The sequence below is a fragment of the Silene latifolia genome, chromosome 6, assembly GCF_048544455.1.
Source record: "Silene latifolia isolate original U9 population chromosome 6, ASM4854445v1, whole genome shotgun sequence".
In the NCBI taxonomy this organism is placed as follows: Eukaryota; Viridiplantae; Streptophyta; class Magnoliopsida; order Caryophyllales; family Caryophyllaceae; genus Silene; species Silene latifolia.
Window position 1 is genome coordinate 1408950 of NC_133531.1, and position 22309 is coordinate 1431258.

A 22309-nucleotide genomic window follows, 5' to 3' on the forward strand; every position below is an offset into this window, starting at 1 on the left:
GTAGAGGTCGGCGCGCCCCGAGCGAGCTCACATTTCCTCGCCAGCCTCATTCGCGCACGCGGCCGCGGCCTCGGCTTTAGCCCCTCAACAAGGACCTCCTTTTCGGCGTCCTCCCGAGTTTCTCTCGCCAAGAGCGCCTTCTCGCCTTCTCCCCTAAGCCCCGCTCATTGAGGAGACCCCCCGCCGATGCGACCCACCGCTTAGTGGCATTACGCTCATGAACGGCCCGAGCCACGGCCTTCTCTTGCTCCCGAGACGAGCAACAGTAGCCACGTTCCACCTCGCCGACTCCCTAATAAGCTTCGTGCCCTCCTCTATAAGCTCGGAGACGGAAGCCTTCCGGGATGAAGGGACGATGGTGGCAATTTGGCCACCAGCCTGCGGGCCGGGAGACGAAAGCCTTCTGGGATGAAGGGTTGACGGTGGTGCCTTGATCACCAACCTGTGCAGAGGACCCCACCGCCTGCTGCCTAACGTGAGCAATAGCCGACTGCGGCTGGTCTGCAGAAATTCAATTAAAACATCAGTATCAACATTGACTTATCAGAAACACCTAATGGTTCGGCTAAATTTAGGCCACAAGCCAGATAGGTACCATGTTTGGGCTTCTTGACCGGAGGAGGCACTTCCTTGCCCGCGGTAGAAGCGTTGTTTTCCTCCTCCTACGAGATAAGAGGAGATCCCTCTGCATCAGAGTCCCCCTCATCAGGAATTTCAACAACCTCCACCTTCTTGGGGGAGGGGATGGGAGTTGGAACCGGTGTCGGCGCTGTCGCCGCTGAAGGCGTTGTTTTCCGCGTCCGACGCACCACACCGCTAACAACCCTCGCCTGCGCCTCCTCCTTGCTCAAGACCTTTAGCCGCTGTTCCATAAGATCATTCGGCGACATCCTGCGGTCATGGGCTGGAGCCTTGGGATGCAAGTTAGCAACGGTTTTATCTTTGTGCAGCCCCATTATCCGAAGAAGATCCTCAGATAGGTCCGGTCCAAAGTGGTCTACAAAAGAAACAAAGCAAGAGTCAAGTAGAAGAAATGAATCGAAGTTCGAAAATAAAGAAACATCAAGAGCGGCGGTGGGCCTCACACCGACCCCACTCACCCCGTGCTAGGGCCGGTATGAGGCCGACATAGCAAAGCGGCTCATCCTGAAGAATGATCTCGCGTCGGGGAATCCATCTTTTCGGCATCCCACTCTTGTCCACCTCAAAGAGCCTCATTGCTGACCTCTCATCCTCCTTAAGAAGAACCCCGCTAGCATCCATTTTAAGATGCTTCCGAGTGACCCATCCGTCATGCTCCGCCCTAGTCTCACACCGCAAGTTAACTCGATCTTTGGAAGGAAGGCGGCAATGGATAGTCATTCGGCACTTTAACATACACCCACCGACCTTGCCAGCCCTTGCAAGAAGAGAGTTTGTCGACAGAGACATAACCCTGCTCCGTTTGTACGCTGTACCATCCAACGCGGCCAGGGAGTGACGGTTTGAGATGATGAAGACGGCGGAATAAATCCACCGTCGGAGCCTCTCCCTTAAAAAGACAAAGCCAGACGAAACCAATTATGATCCTCATGGCCAGCGGGTGCAGTTGGGCAACAGCAACGTTCATGGCTCTAATTATGGCCATAACGTACCCATTCAGCGGAAACCGGAGCCCGTACTCCAAATGCCGCAGTACACGCCAAGTATAGCCGGCGGAGGGCAAGATACTGACCCTCCTCGGGGATAACAATTTCGTATCCCCTACCAAAGAAAAAATGATCCTCGAAAAGTTTCCGCACGGAACAACGGGCAAGCTTACGGGACCAAGCACGATCAAGGCGGATCTTACAGACATAGCCGTGATCCATGACGATCTTGTCTCCCCTCACTAGGACGAGACCTTTCCGTATCATCACCAAAATCATCACCAAGATCACCAAAAGAGTCAGAATCCTCCCATTCCTCCAGAATTTGAGGATCAACTTCAGGAGAAGGAGACCTAGGACCCCCCGACGCAGGCTTACTAGGCCCAGCATCATCGGAAGACATGATTCACAACAAATTACTAACAAGAAAATAAAAAGTTTGCTTGTTTACCTTAAAGAAAAACACTCGCCGGATCAAATACTCCGCAGATTAAGAAGAAGAAAACCTTTGAAAGTTTGAAGAAATGAAGATTTTGGTGAAAATTTTCGAAAATAAAATGGAGGCCAAAATCACGGAATAACTGCCCTATTTATAGAGAAAAGCCCATGAAGAAGGACCAATCAGGGCACAGCCCATGAAGCGTCAACCAATCGGCCCGAACACACACGCGTCAAGCATGCAACCGCGGAATGTCAATCGTCGCAACAGTTGAATGTCAATCAATGCAACAGTGACCAAGCGTCTTCAACACGCCTATTCACATGTCTTCGACTGTTCATCTCCCTCAAACAAATTCCTAGGTATCTAGTATCCGCCGGCTACCGATCGACCAAGCCATGAAGCACAAATGGGGCAATCAAAGTCAACCTAAGACTCTCACCCTGGTCTCGCCGGCAATATGTTCTTTTCCACATCGGATACCCTTTACGCATCCATGTGGAGGGGGATATGGTATATGGTGCGGCCTAACAAGAGCCACGCCGACACACAAGAAGACACCGCAGACTGAGAAAGATTTTGAAATTTACTCGCAGAATATACGCTCGGCATACATCGGAGCCCATACCACGGCATAGACTACGCTGGGGGCAAATTGATGGGGCATATTCTCGCACCGCCGACCAAGTCAAGACACCGAGCAAGGTCAAAGATATCCACAAAGAAGTCAACGACTTAGATCGCCTAGCCGATCAGACCCATCGGCACACCCGTTGTCTCGCTCGACAACCCGCCACGGGGACACATACCACAGACTCACATCCAGGACCTCGGCGGCTGCGCCATAGGTCCATCGGCCGAGGGTAGAATGGTCTTTCCATCTGATAGCCACTTGGCCACTTGGCCACTACGTGACAAAAGGTGAAAGCCTATAAATACTCCTCAACCTTCTTTGAGGAAAGCATCCCACAACTTAACCTAAATACACTATTCATCTGGTAATATCTCCCTTATCTCTCTACAATACACATCTAGCCGAGTATCACAGCTTAATCCTTTAAGTTTACTGACTTGGGCGTCGGAGTGAGTACGCTTGGCACAAAGCCAAGCCCTCAGTTCGTTCATTGTTGCAGGAGAGGCCGAGCGGAACGATAGAGACAAGAAGGGTTCAACTCAAGACATTATTCTACAAGCCACGGGTGGTAACGATACTTGCTCTGGAATTACACCCGGAACAAGAGTAATTAAGGAGCAATCAATGGTGCCATTAAGAAAAGATATTACGTTATGAAGAGAAGATATTACGCAGCTTGGACAAGATTACTATATAAGGAGCTAGTATCAAAGATCGTCTCAAGACACATGCTATCACCTCATAAACAACTCAACGACAATACTTAGTGAAAAATACTATATTGTTCACATTTACATTATTATTCTCCAAATACATAGTGAAATCTCTTCTGGCTTGGTGCCGTGGTTTTTTCCCAAATAAAAGGTTTTCCACATACAAAATATGTTGTCTTACTTGTTCATTTTATTTACTTTATTTTACTTACATTGCACCCTCGCCTGCAGTCTTAGTCAAGTTAGACGAGCTAGTTAACCCTGGAACAAACTCTACCCTGACCTGATTCAGCCTTATGCAGAATCCACCCAAAACAGAAACCATGATGGTTAGCTGTTGTGGCCCGACTATTATAATTATTCCTATTAGTTTGAACATTTGACATTTTTCGAAAATAGTCTCGACCTATGACTAAACCAGAAACCACAGTGGCTTGCTCTGTGGTTTTGGAAACACTTCCATAACCAAACTAAACATGTTATAGTACCCCAAATACAATATATGACCTAAGTTAAGACCATCTTCATCCTTGATCGGTAAGAAACGTAACATCTAATTAAGTAACTTATGAAATAAGATGTTTTTAACTCTTACTCATATATATTATGGTCGGTATTAATTAGAAAGTTGTTTCTTTATCAATCAATATGTATTAATATAAGAGTGTTATTATTTGCACAAAACATTATCATGTTAATAAGAAAAGTAATGATAAAATGTTACAACTTTATAAAAATATTTTCATATTAATTTGTTAATAAACATAAAGGGTTACACATCAAAGAGTAAGTTATTTCACTCTTAATTAACCTTGATGGAAGGTTAGTATTATGTTGTATGTTATGAAATTTGGCCCTCTCTCTACCTATAAATAGTGACCTTTGCGGCTTTGCCCATCACATACAAAGATCATCACAAAACATCACAAAATATTACAAACACATACATTAAAGGTTTATAGGCAACGGGAGAGAAACATCATTTCTCCAAGGGTTTATTATTTAACAAAGCTTATTATCATCATGTTGTCCGAAAATTTGTTCTAATATAGTTAACAATAGAGTTACATTTGTTACGATAATCATGTAATTCAAGATCTTAGGGTTCATGTTATGATTTACATATTTAACATGATCATCTTGGCATATCCTTGAGCCTTGAGGTACCTTTGAAAGCTCAAATACTACTCCCTCCGTTCCAGTGATATGTTTACACTACCATTATTTTCCTCTCACAAAATAAAAAAAGTGTAAACATATCCCTAAACCAGAGAGAATACAAAGTAAATATAACTAAGAAAAAAATAATTAAATGAGAAAATTTTTTGGTATGATCAATTGGATCAACAATGCGTGGTTCTAAGGGCACTAGCAATAGAAGGTTTGTAAGATGACATGTCCTCTATTTTTGAGGTTTGTCTACAAACCTTCTATTGCTAGACATAGGTGTTGAGGTTTGTAATTAAGAAGGGTTACTAGACTGTATGCTGGTTTGTAGAGAGAGAGTGTGGGAGGAGGAATAATAATGTGGGCCACATTATGAACTTTGTAAAGGTTTATTTATAGTTGAGATGAGGTTGAGTTTGTATATTAACTTATATGACGTGAGAACAAACCTCTTGGATATTCATCTATTGTTAATGCCCTAACAAATTACCCTTTAGTGATGGAAAAATTTTAATTGGTTACTGTCTACAGTGGTTACTGCCTTGATATTTTTACACTCTACTCATATTTCATATGACCATTAATTTATTGCTGTAATTTATTACGAGTACTTTTTAGACATGTGATTTTTGTATGTCCGATAGATTCATTCTTGAAGTCCTTGTGTTCCTTTATTTTAGTAATGGAAATAAATGTTTGGTAGGTATCGTAGTTAATTACTTACAGCTCACAAGTATGAATGTATGGTGTGAATCAGTAATTTGTGTTGAAACTTCTCTATCAAATACTACCAATTGGACGAAAATCCAGGCCATTGTACTCCGTATATATCAAAAAAAACAAACCTCTCAAATAATTGAATGCAACGTACAGACAAGAGGCAACATCAATTGAATAACAGCGGAAGTTAATTGAATCAGACCTCTCAAATAATTTCCACAAATGAAAAAAAATGTTTTACAAGTTTAATGTTTACATCTAATTAGTTGTTTACATATGATTAAAATATATTTTTCAAAGAAAATAAAAAATAAATACATATACATCTACCGTTTATTGATCATGTGAGAGGAACAAATAATAAATAAGTTTCGCTATTATAGAGATAATAATAATAACAGAAATTCTAATAAGATATCTCTAAAATAATACTTAAGATAGCACGGCTTGTATTTTCTGTTGCACGTTTACGTTGTTTTATTATGCATGTTCTGCTTTAAAATATGTTCACCTATAATAATAAAAACAACAAACGCCTGAATATTTTGCTAATATATAGCAGTATTACATGTTTCAATTTTATCCGTGAACACTATAACAAAGTTAGTTCTCTAATTTTCACGGTCACATACTTCATGTTAAAAATAGACAGTCCAAAGCTACTCCAATTATAGAGACAATTATGACGTACAGTATATATGGGCTCAGTGACGACAGTCTGTCACTTGAGCACATTCAAAAAGTTAGAATTGGTATAGTTGTTTGTCTATAAGAACATGTTATGATGAAGCGTGAATATCTCATGTTGGACCTCTGTTGTATTTGTGTCCATAATTCATATTAGTACGATATTGTCTGCTTTGGGTCAAGCCCTCACGGATTTACTCTTGAGCTCCTTCCCAAAAGACTTCGTATTATTATTTTTTTTAGACACTTATAAAGATGGTCTTTCACTCTACACTACCGATGTGGGACATGGGTTTACAATAGTCATGATTATTATTCACGGCTAAGTTAATGCATAATGTTGCGTGTGGTCCGTTTAATGATAGAAGGCGTCTTTTATTTTTGCCCCTCGGTAATTACCAGTATATTTTTGTTGCAGATGTTTTTCACTATGGTTGTAAGTAACGATAATTATGACGGATATATTTGTTTCCAACAAATGCATATACGAGTAATTCAATCCTTTTGAACCAAAAATAAAAGAGATACTCGACAATTAAAATTACACTTAAGGAAAAGTACATAAAATATAATTAAAGGATGATTAATGAGAGTTAGCTAGGAGGCTTATAATAAGCATAGACGGTATAAGCAGTTTGTACAGCAGTAAGTAAAAACAACAAAAGCGCAACGAAAATAGAGATGATAACCCAAGGATTATGAAGATACTCATTTTGCAAACTTGCGCGCCACCAGTTCCTTCGATGGCTACAATACTCGTTCAACTTATCATATACGTCGTGTAATACCCCCGTCTTCTTGTTAACATACACCTTCTTCACAAGCCTATTGAACAAGTCTGCAACTTCCTGGTCGCTCCCTAAATAATGTACTATAATCTTGGCTTTATGGAGGTACGCGACATCAGAAGCCGTGTCTATCAAATTATCCATAAAAGCCACGTAATTGGTGACAACCATGTCCCAGGGGTTATTCATGTGACACTGCTCGAATGCTATCAGGTTTCGGAAAACAGTCTCACTCGCGTTGTCAATTTTGAAAGGGTGTATCTCGAGAACTCCGGAACATTGCTTGAATTGTATATCCCAGAACGGGAGCTTATTCCTTGGTTTGAACTTAACCCCGGCCTTTCTTAGGTCGGAAATACAGTTAGCCATGACATGTTCGCAATTGTCAGATGATTTCGCTTCCCATTTAAGTTTACCCCGTACTAATTTCAACCGTTTAATAAGTTTATCCCTTACTAATTTCAACCCACAGCAAGTATTAGGACGATATTCGGGTTTGTACATTAGGCTTCTCCGAAAAACATCAAGGCAATGAACCATGGGCGGCTCGAGCTCGGAACCGTGTTCATTAGCAACCACATCCCGCATGTGATTAAGATGTTTCTCTGTGGCAGGAGCGTTAATTGTAATCCATCTCGGAGTTAGAACCCACATAACTAACTCTGGGACCTTATTGATGTTTGGATTGTCTATGTATTGGATCTCGATGAGCTTTTGAAGGACAATAAGTGGGATTTGATTCTCAAGTTTCATCAAATCCGTGGCAATCACGTGACATATAGAATCCTTATAAAAAACCGGGTCCTTCTCCTCGTAACCTAGATTGTGGAACTCATGTTTTGTGCCCCTTAGAAATTCCAACACAAAACAACCGTCAAGAACCATCATTTCGACAAACTCGTTGCTTGTGAGTGATGACACTGGTGACTCGTAACAAGCTCGAGCTGTGTGTTCGAGTTCCTGAACTGCGGTTAAGTACACGGTTATGTCTTGAGTATCTCGGTTTAGCATGTGATTGAGGACACGCCATTTATGGGCCTCCATTTGCTGTAGGTGTGGCTCACCACGATGGTAAGGTCCGAATGAGATTATCTCGGGTATATAACCTACGATTCTGTCATCGTTAGGTTGTTCTCCGTCTTTCATCCAACTAGGGACTTTGTATATCGAGTGTTTTGTCCATGGCGCGTCGTTCTCGACTTGGCCTCCTTGGTTGAGTTTATGCCGAATGCCGATCACCCATTGTTGTTGTTCTAAGGCCATTTCCTGGTGGAATTGTGTGAAAAAAGAGAGAGAGAGTATGTGTGTGAGTGTGTGAGTGTGAGAGAATTAAAAGGTGATTAGTGTAGAAATTTGCAGTGTAATTTTAGATGGCTTTGTGGTTTCTTGGCCATATACACGGCTATACTTAAAAGCATGTTTGGCAAACTTAATTTTTTTAAGTGTTTTTTTCAAATAAGAAGCAACAAATTGCTGCTTCTATTTCTATGAGTAAAAATATGGATTTGTAGCTTTTGAGAATTTTTTGTTTTAACTTTTAGAAAATGATGTGTTTGGCCAAAAATTGTTTTTGAGTCCAAAAACACTGTTACAAACTAGGTCAAACAGACACTTAATCACATCAAATTTCAATATTACAATCTCAGAATATGAGGTACGCTTGTAAAATATTTAAAAATTTTAACTAAAAAATTTGAAATCTCAACTATCAAGGAACCGAACGCCCTTACTAACCCTCTAACTCCAACACTGATTTGTAGAATATTATCTATCTATGCTCAGGAGTTTATCCCGTATGTATCAAAAATAACAGTTGAGGATTCTCTCGTCATAATAATAATAATAATAATAATAATAATAATAATAATAATAATAATAATAATAATAATAATAATAATAATAATAATAATAATAATAATAATAATAATAATAATAATAATAATAAAGGCTCGGGTTTACTTTGACTACAGGCTCGGGTATCTTAGGTAACCGTAGCTAGTGAAATTGCTGCCCCCAAACTTATGAAGAAATTGGCAGACATTTATTTCGCGACGGTTGCTGCTGCCTCAGGGTCTGTTTTCTCTTTGACACCTCGCCAACTTGCTTTGTGGCAGTCTCAGCAGGGGTCCCACTCCTCTGATTGGCTGCGTGCGGTTCCTATCTCGAGGTTGGGTCAGACTATGAACGGGAGGACGTATCGTAGTGTGCTTGGGTATCGTCTGGGTGTTCCGTTATTCACGGTCTCTAGGCCCTGTCAAGCTTGCTCTCGGGATTTTGCTGATGATGTTTTTGGGGACCACGCTGTTTCTTGTACTGGTATTGTGGGTGTTAAACATCGACATAACCTCGTCCGTGACACTCTTTTCGACATCTGCTATAGATCTGGTATTTCTTTGGGAAAGGAGGTTGATGTTGGTTTGGTTGACGGGCATGGGGGTTGTAATACCCCGTATTTTATATAATCGAGTAAACGGATATTTTTATATATTAATTATTATGTATTTTTATATTACTAATTATGTCGGGATTATAGTTGAGTCGAGTTAATTGTTTAGTCGTGTTGATATCGTAAAATCGAGTTGTTGCATAAGTTATCTGAGACGGGTTTATATGGTATTCGAGACGTGAGCTAAACCATTTACCCTCGACCCATTTGGGTTTACCCAATATCATGTTTAACCCAATTAACCCAACACCCAACATCATATTCTAACCTAAGTTTTAACCTAATTTTTACCCTAGCAACACACGACCCACACCTCAACCCGCCTCCCTTCTCCCTCCTTTCATCAACTCCAACTTCTATCTTCACGCAAAACGAGAGAGAGAGAGAGAGAGCATGGGTATTGGCGGTGCAGCAAGGAAGACCTTAGGGTGTTTGTCGACCTTCATAGGTGGCCCTGGTGGCGGTAGTGGCGGCAGGAAAAAGGTAAGAGTGCAACCTTCTCTGTTTTCTTTTGTCTGTCGGGTTTTAGGGGGGTTGTGCGTGTCTTGGTGAGGTTGCTGGTGGTTGTTGACGGGGCATATGGGTAGAGTGGTAGGGGACGAGTGAAATGGTGGTGGTTATGGTGGTGGTTATGGTGGCTTTAGGTGGTGGTGGTGGCTGAAATAGGCGGCGTCGACAGGGGTGGTCAAACAGGTTTTTTATACGGTTTCAGATGGGTTTTTACACGACTATGTTGGGGTGGCACCACCGTGGACTCGGGGGAGGTCGAAATGGTGGTGCCATGGCATCTGGGTTTGTGGGTTGGCGGCGAACATGACAGTGGTGGGTTTGCAGGGGATAGTTGTTGGCTGCGGTGGTGGTATGGCGAGAACAGAGGGTGTTTGGTGATGCGTGGTGGTGAACCAGGCCAAATGGCGGCCTGGTTTGACTCGCCAAGGGCGATCGACCCGATGGGGGTGGCCGTTGGTGGCTGGGGTAGAGTGTGGGTTTGGTCAGGTGGTTGTCGCGGTGGTGAGGTGGCGCGTGGGAGTGTGGGGGTGCGTGTGAAGGGACGTGGTTGACGACGAGTTGTGTTTGTTTTGGAAACGGGTTTTTCATAGTTTAAATCGTTATAATTCGTTAATTGGTCGTATACTTAATTAATTAATTCAATTCCCGAGTCTTCTAAATAATTTATTCAATTTAATTCCTGAGTTATTTAATATAATTAGAGACGGGTTTGAGTCGGGATTGTTTGAGTTGTTTAAGGATTAATTCGGGTATTTCTAAATCGTATAATTCGTTTAATCTTTATTTATTATATTAGTTATTTAATTTAAATCCCGAATCATTTAAATAAATTATTCTAAAAGTCGGTTAAATAATTCAAGTCGGGTTTCGAGTCGGGTTTGTTAAAAGTGGAAAGTTACTATATCGGGAAAGTTTCCATTTTGGGAGATTTCTATATTTAGTAGTTAGTAATTATAAATATTATAATTGTTTTAGGTGACGGATACGTGAAGGATCGATAATCAAATTCATTGTTTTACTTTACGGGATCGCTTAATCGCTTAATTGGATTTCTTTGGCACTTTGAGGTTGGGAAATACACTTGTCTTATTATCGTCGTTGTTGAGTTGTGTTGACTTGATTCCTGGTTGTTGACTTACGTTATGATTTATATACGGGAAGTGATTGACTGAATTTATCGTATTGAGTATGATATCACAACATCGGGTAAATCGGCATGACTTTATGATTTATCGGTTCGAGTGATTTATATACATATTGCATTGCATTAATTATCGTTGAGCATTTCATATGCATTGGAGTTGGAGGAAGATGTGGTGGTGACGATGTTGGGATACGATGTGATGTTGTGATAAGGCTCGGGCGGGTTTGCAGGACTTGCCCTGGTGTCCTCACCGCGAGTGGGCAGATCGGCTACGGTCGATATATATAGTCTAGGGGATCGGTATGGTGGGTTGTCCGGGGTATGAGATATGAGATATGAGTTGAGATGGAAATGGAGGTGACGGAGGAGCATGCATATCATATTTATTGTTTCATTGTTTTCCCTACTCAACCTCGTGGTTGACCCTGTGTATTCGTAAACACCTGTGATGAACCATAATGGGGAGCAGATTTGACAGGTACTAAATATTAGCTGACTTGGGAGCTATGGGATGCGTGAGGGCTTGGTCAACCTACCTAGAAGTCTAGTCCACATAGAAGATTTTATCACTTAATTTATTTTCCGCTGCGGGTTGTATTTATCTTATATTAAGTATTAGTTGGATAATTTGTAATAAACACGTAATCGTTAAGTTTTAATTTAAAGTACTTTGGTATTGTTGTACTTTGTTATTCACTACCTCGGGAAACCGAGATGGTAACAGTCCGGTTTATTAGGGAATGTCTTGCTAAAGGCTCCTTCATAAACCGGGGTGTTACAGGGGTTCTCTTCGTCCTGCGGATTTGCTGCTTTATTCTTTTTTTTTGAAATTGTCATCTCATTAATAATCAACTAAGCGTAGGTTACAATGAAGATAACAAATAGACAAAGGAAAATCAAGATTGCTAACGTAAAAAATACATTCAAAATAACTATCTAAATATCGTAATGATACGCCGCTCCAAAATCATAAATTTCTTGAATCTATGAATAATCGATGTCTTTGCATCCTTCTTGATGGAGGGAAACAGTGTAGCCGTCTTGATGTATTCATCCACGAAACAAATCTGATAATCTCCCCGTCGATTAAAACTTATTATATTGATAACAATCCCACGAAAAAATGGAAAAACCCCGAAAGAAGGGACGGAACAACAGATCTCACCAAAAGGGAGACTATTATTGAAAATAAGATAGATCTGCATAATATTAGTTGTTTAAGAAAGCTTTTGTGGGGCTTACCATCGATGGATGATCGATGGAAGCCTCCGAATAATAATGGAGGCTAGGTTTTTAGAGAGGGTTTTTTTAGAGAGAGAGGGAACAATAATGCCATTTGCTGCTTTATTCTTGGGACATGGGGCGTGATGTGTGCGTTGACTTGACCGGGTCTTCTCCTTTGACTCAGACTGGGATGACGAATTTTGTGCCTGGCCGGGTTGTTGCTGATGCTGCTCAGCGTAAGTGTGCTAAGTATGGGGATTTATGCTCGGCAGCGGGTTATGTTTTCCTTCCTTTCTCTTTCTCATCACTTGGGAGTTGGGTCGGATCTTTGTTGCCTTGCTCAAGCGGATCCGAAACTCTCGGTATCTCGGGACGCGGGGCTCGGGTGGCCGCTTACATTTTTACTAGACTTAGCTTGCTTTGTTGCTAAGGTGTGGGAGCCCACTTGTTTTCGGCCCCCACCAATTTCATGTAAACTTTTGTTTTTCATTTAATGAAAGCTGCGCGCATCCTAATAATAAAAATAATAATAATAATAATAATAATAATAATAATAATAATAATAATAATAATAATAATAATAATAATAATAATAATAATTAATGGGGCATATTCTGCACCCGCTGACCAAGTCAACATATTGAGCAAGGTCAAAGATATCCACAAGCAAGTCAACGACTTAGACAATTTAACCGACGCGCACTGTCGGCTGTCACACCTGGTCTCTACTGGGACAACTAGCAGGCCGAGGCACATATCCGCGAACTCATATCCAAGACCCCTCGGCGGCGAGTCAACAGGGCCCGCCGGCCTGCCATGGGTCCCTCGGCCGAGGGTAGATCAGTCTTTCCACCTGCTAGCCACTTGGCCACTACGTGACAAAAGGTGAAAGTCTATAAATACTCCTCAACCCTCATTGAGGAAAGGATCCACAATTTAACCTAAGAATCACTATTCATCTGGTAATATCTTCCTTATCTCTCTAAAAAATATACTTCGCCAAGTAACAACAACTTATCCCTTTAAGTTTACTGACTTGAGCGTCAGAGTGAGTTCGCTCGGTGCAAAGCCGAGCCCTCAGTTTGTTCATTGTTTCAGGAGACCGAAAGGAGGATTCAGCCAAAGACGTCATTCTACAAGCACGGGTGGTAACAAATAACTGCTCTGGAATTACACCCGGAACAATTGGCGCCGTCAGTGGGGAAAGATACTAGAAGCTAGTCACATTCATTCCCAAACAAAAAAAAAACCCAAAACAAAAACCCACCCAAAAAGCTAAGAAGATGTCGAAACAACAAGAGGTATTCGTGACTGACGAAACCGAATTCTACCAAGATGATACCGTCCACAATTTAAGGGTTCGCAGACCCTCCACCGGCCGAGTAATTCAACCGGAGTACGGATGCCAATAATACTGATACGCCACGCCGCCCGCCGACAGTGTCACCATCATGGGACATGTGGTTGATGCAAAGAAACCGAAGCTACTCCCGGACCTAATTGGTAGTACGCCGACTCACACCGTCACACCGACAAGAGCGGCGGAACCCGTCCAGGAGACCAGGGCCCAAAATGTGACTCCGAGAAACTTGAACGGAGCACTAGAAGAAGCCGGCCCCTGTCAAGACGCCGGGGAGCCAGAGTGCTAGTGGTAGACCGAGTCCTTCCCGCACTCGCGGGAGGACGGCGTCGCCGCAGAAGACCGACGAGGCACGCCCAGGAGGAGTGAAGAAGTCCGACTCAACGTAGTCGGAGAAGAAGCCCGACTCACCGAGTCGGAGAAGAAGCCCTTCCCGCCCACAGGGAGAGGAGCCGGACTAGGGATGCGAGGAGCCGATCGCTGCGTGTCGTTCGACACGTGGTCGACAGCCCCTCGCCGCCACGTCCTAGAGACCCGGTGTCGACTAAGTCGAAGTTGCCACCCATAGCATACAAAGGAGAAGGCGACCCAACCGACCACGCCGAGGCTTTCGAGTCTTACATGTCGGTATGGGAGCAACCCGATGAGGTTTGGTGCCGAGTCTTCCCAACGACACTGCATGGGATGGCACAAAGTTGGTACAAGGGGCTACCCGATGGGTCGGTATACTGTTACGCCGACCTAAGGGACATATTTTTAGCCCAATATTCTTGCAACAAGAGGAGGGCCGTCGAGACATCGGACCTCCTGACTATTAGACAGGAGGGAGGCGAGTCTCTCCGGAGTTATGTGAAGAGGTTCGACGCCAAGGTTCAACAGATTCGTGAGCTGAACAGCGAACTGGCGGCCTTCGCACTGATGAAAGGCCTCCCAAGAGGAGACTTAAAAAACGAGCTCATCAAGTGCGGCGGCCTGAACTTAGACTCCGCCAGGAAGATGGCCGACTAAGCCATAAAGGTGGAGGACTATCACAAAACCGGGTAGGCCCAGCCGAGGCCGGGCACTCGAGAGAAAGAGCCGCCGGGAGGACAACCCAGACGAAGGACGCCGTGACAATAATAGGTCACGGTCTGACAGATCTGCCAGGAAGCATAACTCGGCGGGCGCCGGGGAAAGTTCAGGACCGTACTACCAGAAACGGTTCAATGGCCACACCCCCTTGGTCGTATCTGCCGCCGAGGTCTTCGCCCTGAGCAAGAACGGGGGTCAGAAGTGGGAAAGGCCTCCCAGGCCGAGGAGTGACGGTGACACGAGCCGATCGTGAGTACCATGGCCACACCGCCACTTAATCGACGACGCCGCAGCATCCGAAGAATGCCATTGAAGAGCGATCCGGAAGGGGAGCCTCGGCAAATATGTTGCCAAAGGCCAAAAGACCCGATGCCGGCTCAAATAAGAAATCCGTCTTTGAACGGATAGGAGTAATCCATGTTGTCATCGGGGGCAACGAGAACGGTGGGTCCGCTCATGGGCACAAACGGCACCTGAACGAGCTGTATCAGGCCATCAACTTTGTGCCCAAAATAGCGATCCCCGCTTCCAACATCCCCGATATGACTATTGGAAAGAAGGACTACGAGGGAGTCATCGCCCCTCACAGCGACCCACTTGTAGTCCACTTGGACATAGCCAACCACCTGGTCAAGAGGTGCCTGATTGACACAGGCGCCTACACGAGCATCATGTTCAGAGAGTGCTTTCTCAACCTCGGTTTGAAGGTTGAGGACTTGAGCCCCCGCACCAATCCGTTGTACGATTTTTTTCGGGGCCCTGGTACCCCTGGGGTCTATCAGGTTGCCGGTGATGTTCGGCGAGGGGAATGCGGCTAAGAATGTCCTATCTGAGTTCGTGGTCATTGACGGCTCGTCCGCGTACAACGTCCTCATAGGTCGAGTCACTCTGAGCGAGGCCGACGCAGTAATGTCCATCCGGGCCCTGACACTGATGTATGTCTCGGACCGGGGGGAAGTGCATAAGCTCGTCTCAAAGGACGAAAAAGACGAGGTGGTCAACGTCCAGATATCTGCCAGAGGGTGCAACATGCAATCCCTCAAAGTGGCGAAGAAGTCAGAGAAGGGGAAAAGCCCATCCTTACAACAGGAGGGCGACCTCATGAATGCCACCGTCGGCATGGTCGAACGAGCGGAGACCGAGGAAGTGGAAATTGACCCAGGACGCACCGTAACTGTCGGTGTCAACCTGGAGCCAAAATTCAGGGCCGCTCTCCTAGACCTGCTGAGGAAGAACAAAGACGTCTTCGCCTACTCAGCGACCGAGATGCCAGGCGTGAGCCGGGAGGTGATTGTTCACAAGCTGAACGTACTCCCCACCGCTCGCCCTGTCAAGCAAAGGATGAGGAACTCCTCAGCCGAGAAGGATGAGGCCATCAAAGCCGAGGTAGATAAATTACTAGCGGCGGGCTTCATCATGCCTTGTACTTATCCTGAGTGGTTAGCTAATGTTGTAATGGTGAGGAAGTCATCGGGGGCGTGGAGGATGTGTGTAGATTTTACCAATCTTAATAAAGCGTGCCCCAAAGATTGCTATCCCTTGCCTCGAATAGATAGTTTAATCGACGCGACGGCGGGCTACACTATGCTGAGCCTGCTGGACGCCTTCTCAGGGTATCATCAGGTATTCATGGCCGAGAAAGACATGCCCAAATGCGCATTCATCACTGCTAACGGCACATACATGTATAAAATGATGCCGTTTGGTTTGAAGAACGCCGGCGCAACTTACACAAGACTAGTGGACAAAGTGTTCCAAAATCAAAAAGGGCGAAACATTGAGGCTTACGTCGACGATGCTATTGTAAAAAGCAAGTCTGACAATGAGCACTTGGCCGACTTACACGAGACATTTTGTTCACTAAGGAAATACAAGATGAAGCTCAACCCAATGAAATGCAATTTCGGTGTCCGGCGGAGTAAGTTCCTCGGCGTACTTGTCGGCGCCGGGGAATTGATGCCAATCCGACAAAGTCCAAGCAATCCCGGACCGCCGGAGCCGAGGAATCGAAAAAGAGGTTATGATGCCGAGGAGGATGGCGGCTCTAGCCCGTTTCATCTCTCGGTCAGCCGACAAGAGCACCCCATTCTTCAAAGTGTTGAAGGGGAATAAGGACTTCACCTGGGGGGAGGAGCAGAGCACGCCTTTCAAGCAATCGAAAGCTCATCTTCGACTCTCCCAACCCCTGTCTAGACCGATCCGGGGGAAACGCTATATCTCAGACATAAGAAGATTACCTCGGCCACGGTCAGCCGCCGTGATCGTCGGAAAGAAGACAAACAAAGAACACCCAATCTACTTTGTCGATCATACGTTGTTGCCCGCCGAGAGAAATTACCCGCCGATTGAAAAGCGCCTTTCTTTGTCGTCGTCGCCGCAAGGAAATCGAAACCCTACTTCAACGCACATCCCATGACGGTCTTAATCGACCAACCATTGGAGAAAGCATTGGAAAAATTTGAGCAATCAGGAAGGCTCATCAAATGGGCGAGAGAGCTATCCGGCTTCGGCATTTAGTACAAGTCGAGGCCCTCGATAAAGGGACAAGCACCGGCGATTTCCCGGCCGAGTGCACATACAAGAAGAGCAAAACCCGGAGTATGGGAGGTATACACCGACGGGTCCTCCACGACGAACAAGCTCAGAGCCTAAGATACTTATCATCAGCCCAAACGGGGACGAGTTTGAGTACGCCTTGAAATTTACCTTCTCGGCCTCAAACAACGAATCCGAATACGAGGCGGTGATAACCGAAGTCGAGCTAGCTAGGGCGCCGGGCGGAGCACATCATTTTGAAAACAGATTCACTTTTAGTGGCTAATCAAATCAGAGGAGAGTACGAGACTCGAGACGACGGAATGGTAAGATACATGGAAAGGGTAAAAGCTGACACCTCAAAGTTGAAATCTTTTCAGATACAATGCATTCCTGTGTCCGAGAACAACCGAGCCGACGCTCTCTCAAAACTTGCTAGTTCAACCATCAAGAATGTCACCGAAACGTCTTTGGTGGACATCGGAATGCCAAGAGCATTACCGAGGCCGTCGGCATGGTGGGTAACATAGAGACCGAGACGACGTGGATGACTCCAATAATGAAGTACAAATTGACAAATGAATTACCGGAGGACCGCAGTCTCTCGCAGAAGATAAAGAGGATCGCAGCAAGGTACTTGGTGTTTGAAGGGGAATTGTACAGGAGGTCCATGACGAGGCCACTCTTGAAATGTGTCGCCCACCGACGCGCGAGCTAATACCGACGTAAATTCACGAAGGCATCTGCGGCCATCACATGGGGGCAAGAACACTAGCCCACAAAGCTCTCCGAGCCGGCTACTACTGGCCCACCATGCTTGCGGATTCCGAGCCAAAACCAAAAAGTGCAACAACCGTCAAATGCATGCTCCGGTGATACATGCGCCATCCCGAGACCGCAGCGGTACTTAGTCCCCTTCCTTTTGCACAGTGGGGGATGGATCTACTAGGGCCATTTCCAACGGCATCCGACGGAAGAAAGTTCTTGATTGTCGCCGTTGACTACTTCACCAAATGGGTTGAAGCCGTAGAAGATCACTGCGAAAACGACGGCGGCGGCCGTAAGAAAGATAATGGGAAAATGTCATAACTCGTTTTGGGTTACCCCAAGTCATGGTATTCGACCACGGCCGAGTGTTTTGGAGTGACACAATAATGAGCTGGCTGGAGGAACTTGGTATCAAATTTGCATACTCCTCCGTCGCCACCCACGAGCAATGGACAAAGTGAGGCGCCCAATAAAACAATCCTCAACGGTTTGAAGAAGACAGTTGAAGACCTAAAGGGAAGATGGGCCGATGAACTACCCGGCGTCATGTGGTCCCTGCGAACCACGGAGAAAGAAGCAACGGGGTACAGTCCATTCCACTTAGTCTACGGTCCGAAGCGCCCCGCTAATGAAGCAACGGTGCGACATTCGTAACGGCCACCTTTAACCCGGTTGATAATGAGGAAGGTTTAAGAACCTCCCTAGACCTGGTCGAAGAAAGCCGAGATACAAAGACGCCTCAACTTGGCAAAGATACCAAAACCGAATGAGAAGAGCTTACAACCGGAGAGTCCACAAAAGGGATTTGAAAGTAGGGGATCTAGTCCTAAGAAAGTCGGCCGCCACCAACAAAGGAAACATTCATGGTAAACTAACGGCCAACTGGGAGGGTCCCTACAAAGTGGTTGAAGAAAAGAGGCCGGGTACATACCGGCTGACCGACATGGAGGGTGTGCCTTTGATGAGCCATTGGAACACTGACAACCTCAGGAAATACTTTGTGTAGCGGCGGAGGTGTCCAAAACAACTGTTGGCACCCCAACGCATGTTTATATCTAATGAAGAATCACCCAATTTTTCCATCAAAGTGTTTATCCCCTCCGCAGTCATATCGAGGTAGACGCCACGGCAGTCACTACCAGGAAGTAGACGCCACGCAGCGATCACTACCAAATAGCTTGATTGAGAGATACGAACGCTGTCGCGCCGTAACCCCTAGTCGCCTCGGCCCACCGAAGGCCTGGCAGGGGACACAACGGTCGATACGCTAACATACGCTGTCGCGCCGTAACCCTTAGTCGCCTCGGCCCACCGAAGGCCTGGCAGGGGACACAACGGTCGATACGCTAACATACGCTGTCGCGCCGTAACCTCTAGTCGCCTCGGCCAACCGAAGGCCTGGCAGAGGACAAAACGGTCGATACGCTAACATACGCTGTCGCGCCGTAACCCCTAGTCGCCTCGGCCCACCGAAGGCCTGGCAGGGGACACAACGGTCGATACGTTAACATACGCTGTCGCGCCGTAACCTCTAGTCGCCTCGGCCAACCGAAGGCCTGGCAGAGGACACAACAGTCGATACGCTAACATGTTCACAACGGCGGTTGGGAAGCGCAATTCCGACGCCTCGGCTAGACCGAGAGTGAAAGAGGAAGCGACCAACGTGCTAACATGTTCAAGAAAAAAGACGTTAAACGCAGTTGAGATACGCATTCTAGCTGCTTCGGCCAAGCCGAAGGTAAAAATGAAAAAAGCGCTCAATTAATAACGCAAGAAGACAAGAGAAGACCTCGGCCAAACCAGAGGCAAAATAAGCAAACTCTTATTAAAAATGATAACAGGTTACAAATGAGAAGAATACAGACGACGGCCGTCCCCATAGGGATAAGCCAAAACGCAACCTACCAAAGTTTTACAAAAACAAGGAAAAGAAAAGCAAAAGGTTACAGACATGACATTTGAAGCGCCAAAAGATGGCAGGGAGGAAAGGCTCAATAGTTGGCCCCCGAACAGCTAAAGCTATCCGAGATGCCAGGTGAGTCTGGTGACGACCGCCCGTCTCCCTACGCTTGTTGCTGCCCACCATCGGCAGCAGCAGCATCATCTTCGGTGGCCGGCCCAGAGGAAAGCTCGTCATTTTCACGTGCCTTTAGCCTCTCAGCCTCCTCTTTGGCCTCCTTCACCTTTGCATCGTAGGCCGCCTTGGCCTCAGCTATCTGAGCCGCCTTCGCCGCCTCCGCCTTTTCTGCAGCCGCTTTCTCCGCAAAGATCGGCCATCTCATCCGTAAGTGGTCAAATTTGTCCACGGGAAGGAGCCTTCAGAATGAGCTTCTTGATTGCCTCCCTGGTCGCTTCCTCGGCCTGATCCCGGAATTGAGCGCACATGTTAGGGATGATCTCAGTTTGAAGCATCTCAATATCTTTCTCCCTTTGGGCAAGGATAGCCCTTGTGCCCCTATGTGCCTCCGACTGAGCCAAATACATCTCCCTCCATTCTTCCCTCTTGGCAACAACGACGTCGTAACTGCCCTTATACCTGTCCCGCTCCTCCAACAAATTGGCAGTGGTGGCATCAGCAGCCTCAACTTTGGCCCTCTCGGCCAATAGCAGCTTCTCAGCTTCCTCCACACGCTTTCGTGCAGCAAGGAGGTCAAGCTTAGCCTTCCCGGCTTCCCCCTTTGCAGCGGAAAGATCAAGCTTAAGCCGTTCGATCAATGGCCCAGCTTGGGCAATAGCCTTTTCTTGCTCCATAATGTGGGAGCCGGCTAGTTGAGTCCATTTCGTCAGCCTCTTGTATATTCTCGTACCCTCTGCCACAAGCTCGGCGAGGGGAACCTTCTGGAGTAAGGAGTCAACGGTGACATTTCTATCACCCGCTTTCTCGGGCTGCTTCTCTAATTGCCGATCAGTGAGAACGGCGGCTGCCGACGGCGGATCTACAAAAAATTCAAACAGCGCATCCATGTCAACATTCATTGACACATCAGAGAGTCTGTCATCGGGAATGCATAATGAACCAGCTAAGTCTGAACCACAGGTTATGTCCGTACCAGTCTGGACCTTCTTAGATGAAGGACCGGGTGAATCATTCTTTCCCCCGGCAACGGTAGAAGCCGGCAGTGGTTCTTTTCTCTTATTTGGAGGAGGAGGGCCCTTCGCAATAGTCACCACCTCCGCGGTAATATCGACGACCTCCACATGCTCCTTCTGGACCGTTGGGGTTGAAGAGGGAGTTGGGATCGACGCCGTCGCCGACCTGGACGCTGCCTTTGGTTTTCTCTTCGCACGCCTCCGAGAACCCGTGCTCGAGCCACCGCCGGATCCGGTTCACCGCTCGTCCATGAGTTCGTTGGGAGCCGTCTACGATCATGCGCGTCACCGAGGATGCCGTTGAACGACCTTCCCGTCCTTATCAAGCCCTAACCTCTTCAAGGTCCCCTCGCATGATCCTGGCCAAACCGGTCCGCAAGAAACCAGACAAGAGTTACATAAAAGAAGTAAAACAAAGCTCTAAAAAAGGAGCATAACAGTAAAGATGGGCCTCACACCGACCCTACTCACCCTGGTTGAGGGGTATGAGGCCGACGCGGCAAAGCAGCTCATCCTCGAAGAATAACCCGAGTCGGGGCACCCATCCCTTCTCAAAGCATCAAACAACAGACGCCCGCTCCTCATCCGCATTAAGAGGAAACCTACCGGCGTCCATCTTGAGCTTACTTGGGAGACCCATTTTTCACGCTCCCCTTACTCTCGCACCGCAAGTTGACTTAGTCTTTGGAAGGACCGGGGCGGCGGATAGTCATCCAAGCACCTTAACGTACACCCACCTCTCTTTCCAGTCCTTGCTGGAGGAAAGCTTATCAACGGAAATGTAGCCCGACTCCATCTCGCACGCCTGTACCACCCCACTTTACCGGGGGTCGATGGTCGAAGATGATGAAGCCGGCGGAATAAGTTAACCGTAGGGACCTCCCCCTTAAAGAGACAGAGCCACACAAAGCCAACTATCGTCCTAATGGCTAACGGATGCGTTGAGCCACCGACGTTCATAGCTTTGATGATGGCCGTGACGTATTCATTCAAAGGAAACCGGAGCCCATACCCTGTGTGCCCGATATATACGCCGATATGACCCGGGGAGGGCAAAGATCGCTTGACCCTCCTCGGGGATAACAATTTTGTACCCCTCACCAAAGGAGAAATGACCCTCGAAAAGAGTTCCACCGAACAATCGATTTAATTTATTGGTCCAGGCACGGTCAAGACCGTCATGCAGCCTCGCCGTGATCCAGGAGATGCGGCCTCTCATCACCAGAAGGAATCCTTTTCTCACCGTCATCATCAAAGTCTTCATCGCCTTCGTCATCATCCTCCCAACCCTCCAAAACTTTCGGGTCAACTTCGGGAGAAGGAGACCTAGGACCCCCGGACCTTAGCGGGACGGCGGCCAGTGCCTCCTCTTCATCAAGACGCGA

General features: G+C 46.1%; 1 protein-coding gene across 1 annotated transcript; it reads right to left on the bottom strand.

Annotated features, from left to right (window-relative positions):
* Positions 1-6581: 6581 nt before the first annotated feature.
* LOC141586617 (UPF0481 protein At3g47200-like) lies at positions 6582-8039 on the bottom strand. The gene has a single exon (XM_074407908.1). It carries the CDS (start codon positions 8037-8039, stop codon positions 6582-6584), a length of 1458 nt encoding a protein of 485 aa, XP_074264009.1.
* Between the last annotated feature and the right edge of the window lie 14270 nt (positions 8040-22309).

Bases quoted from the DNA above. Each gene is read 5' to 3' on its own strand.
- LOC141586617 (XM_074407908.1), bottom strand. From the start codon at position 8,039: ATGGCCTTAGAACAACAACAATGGGTGATCGGCATTCGGCATAAACTC.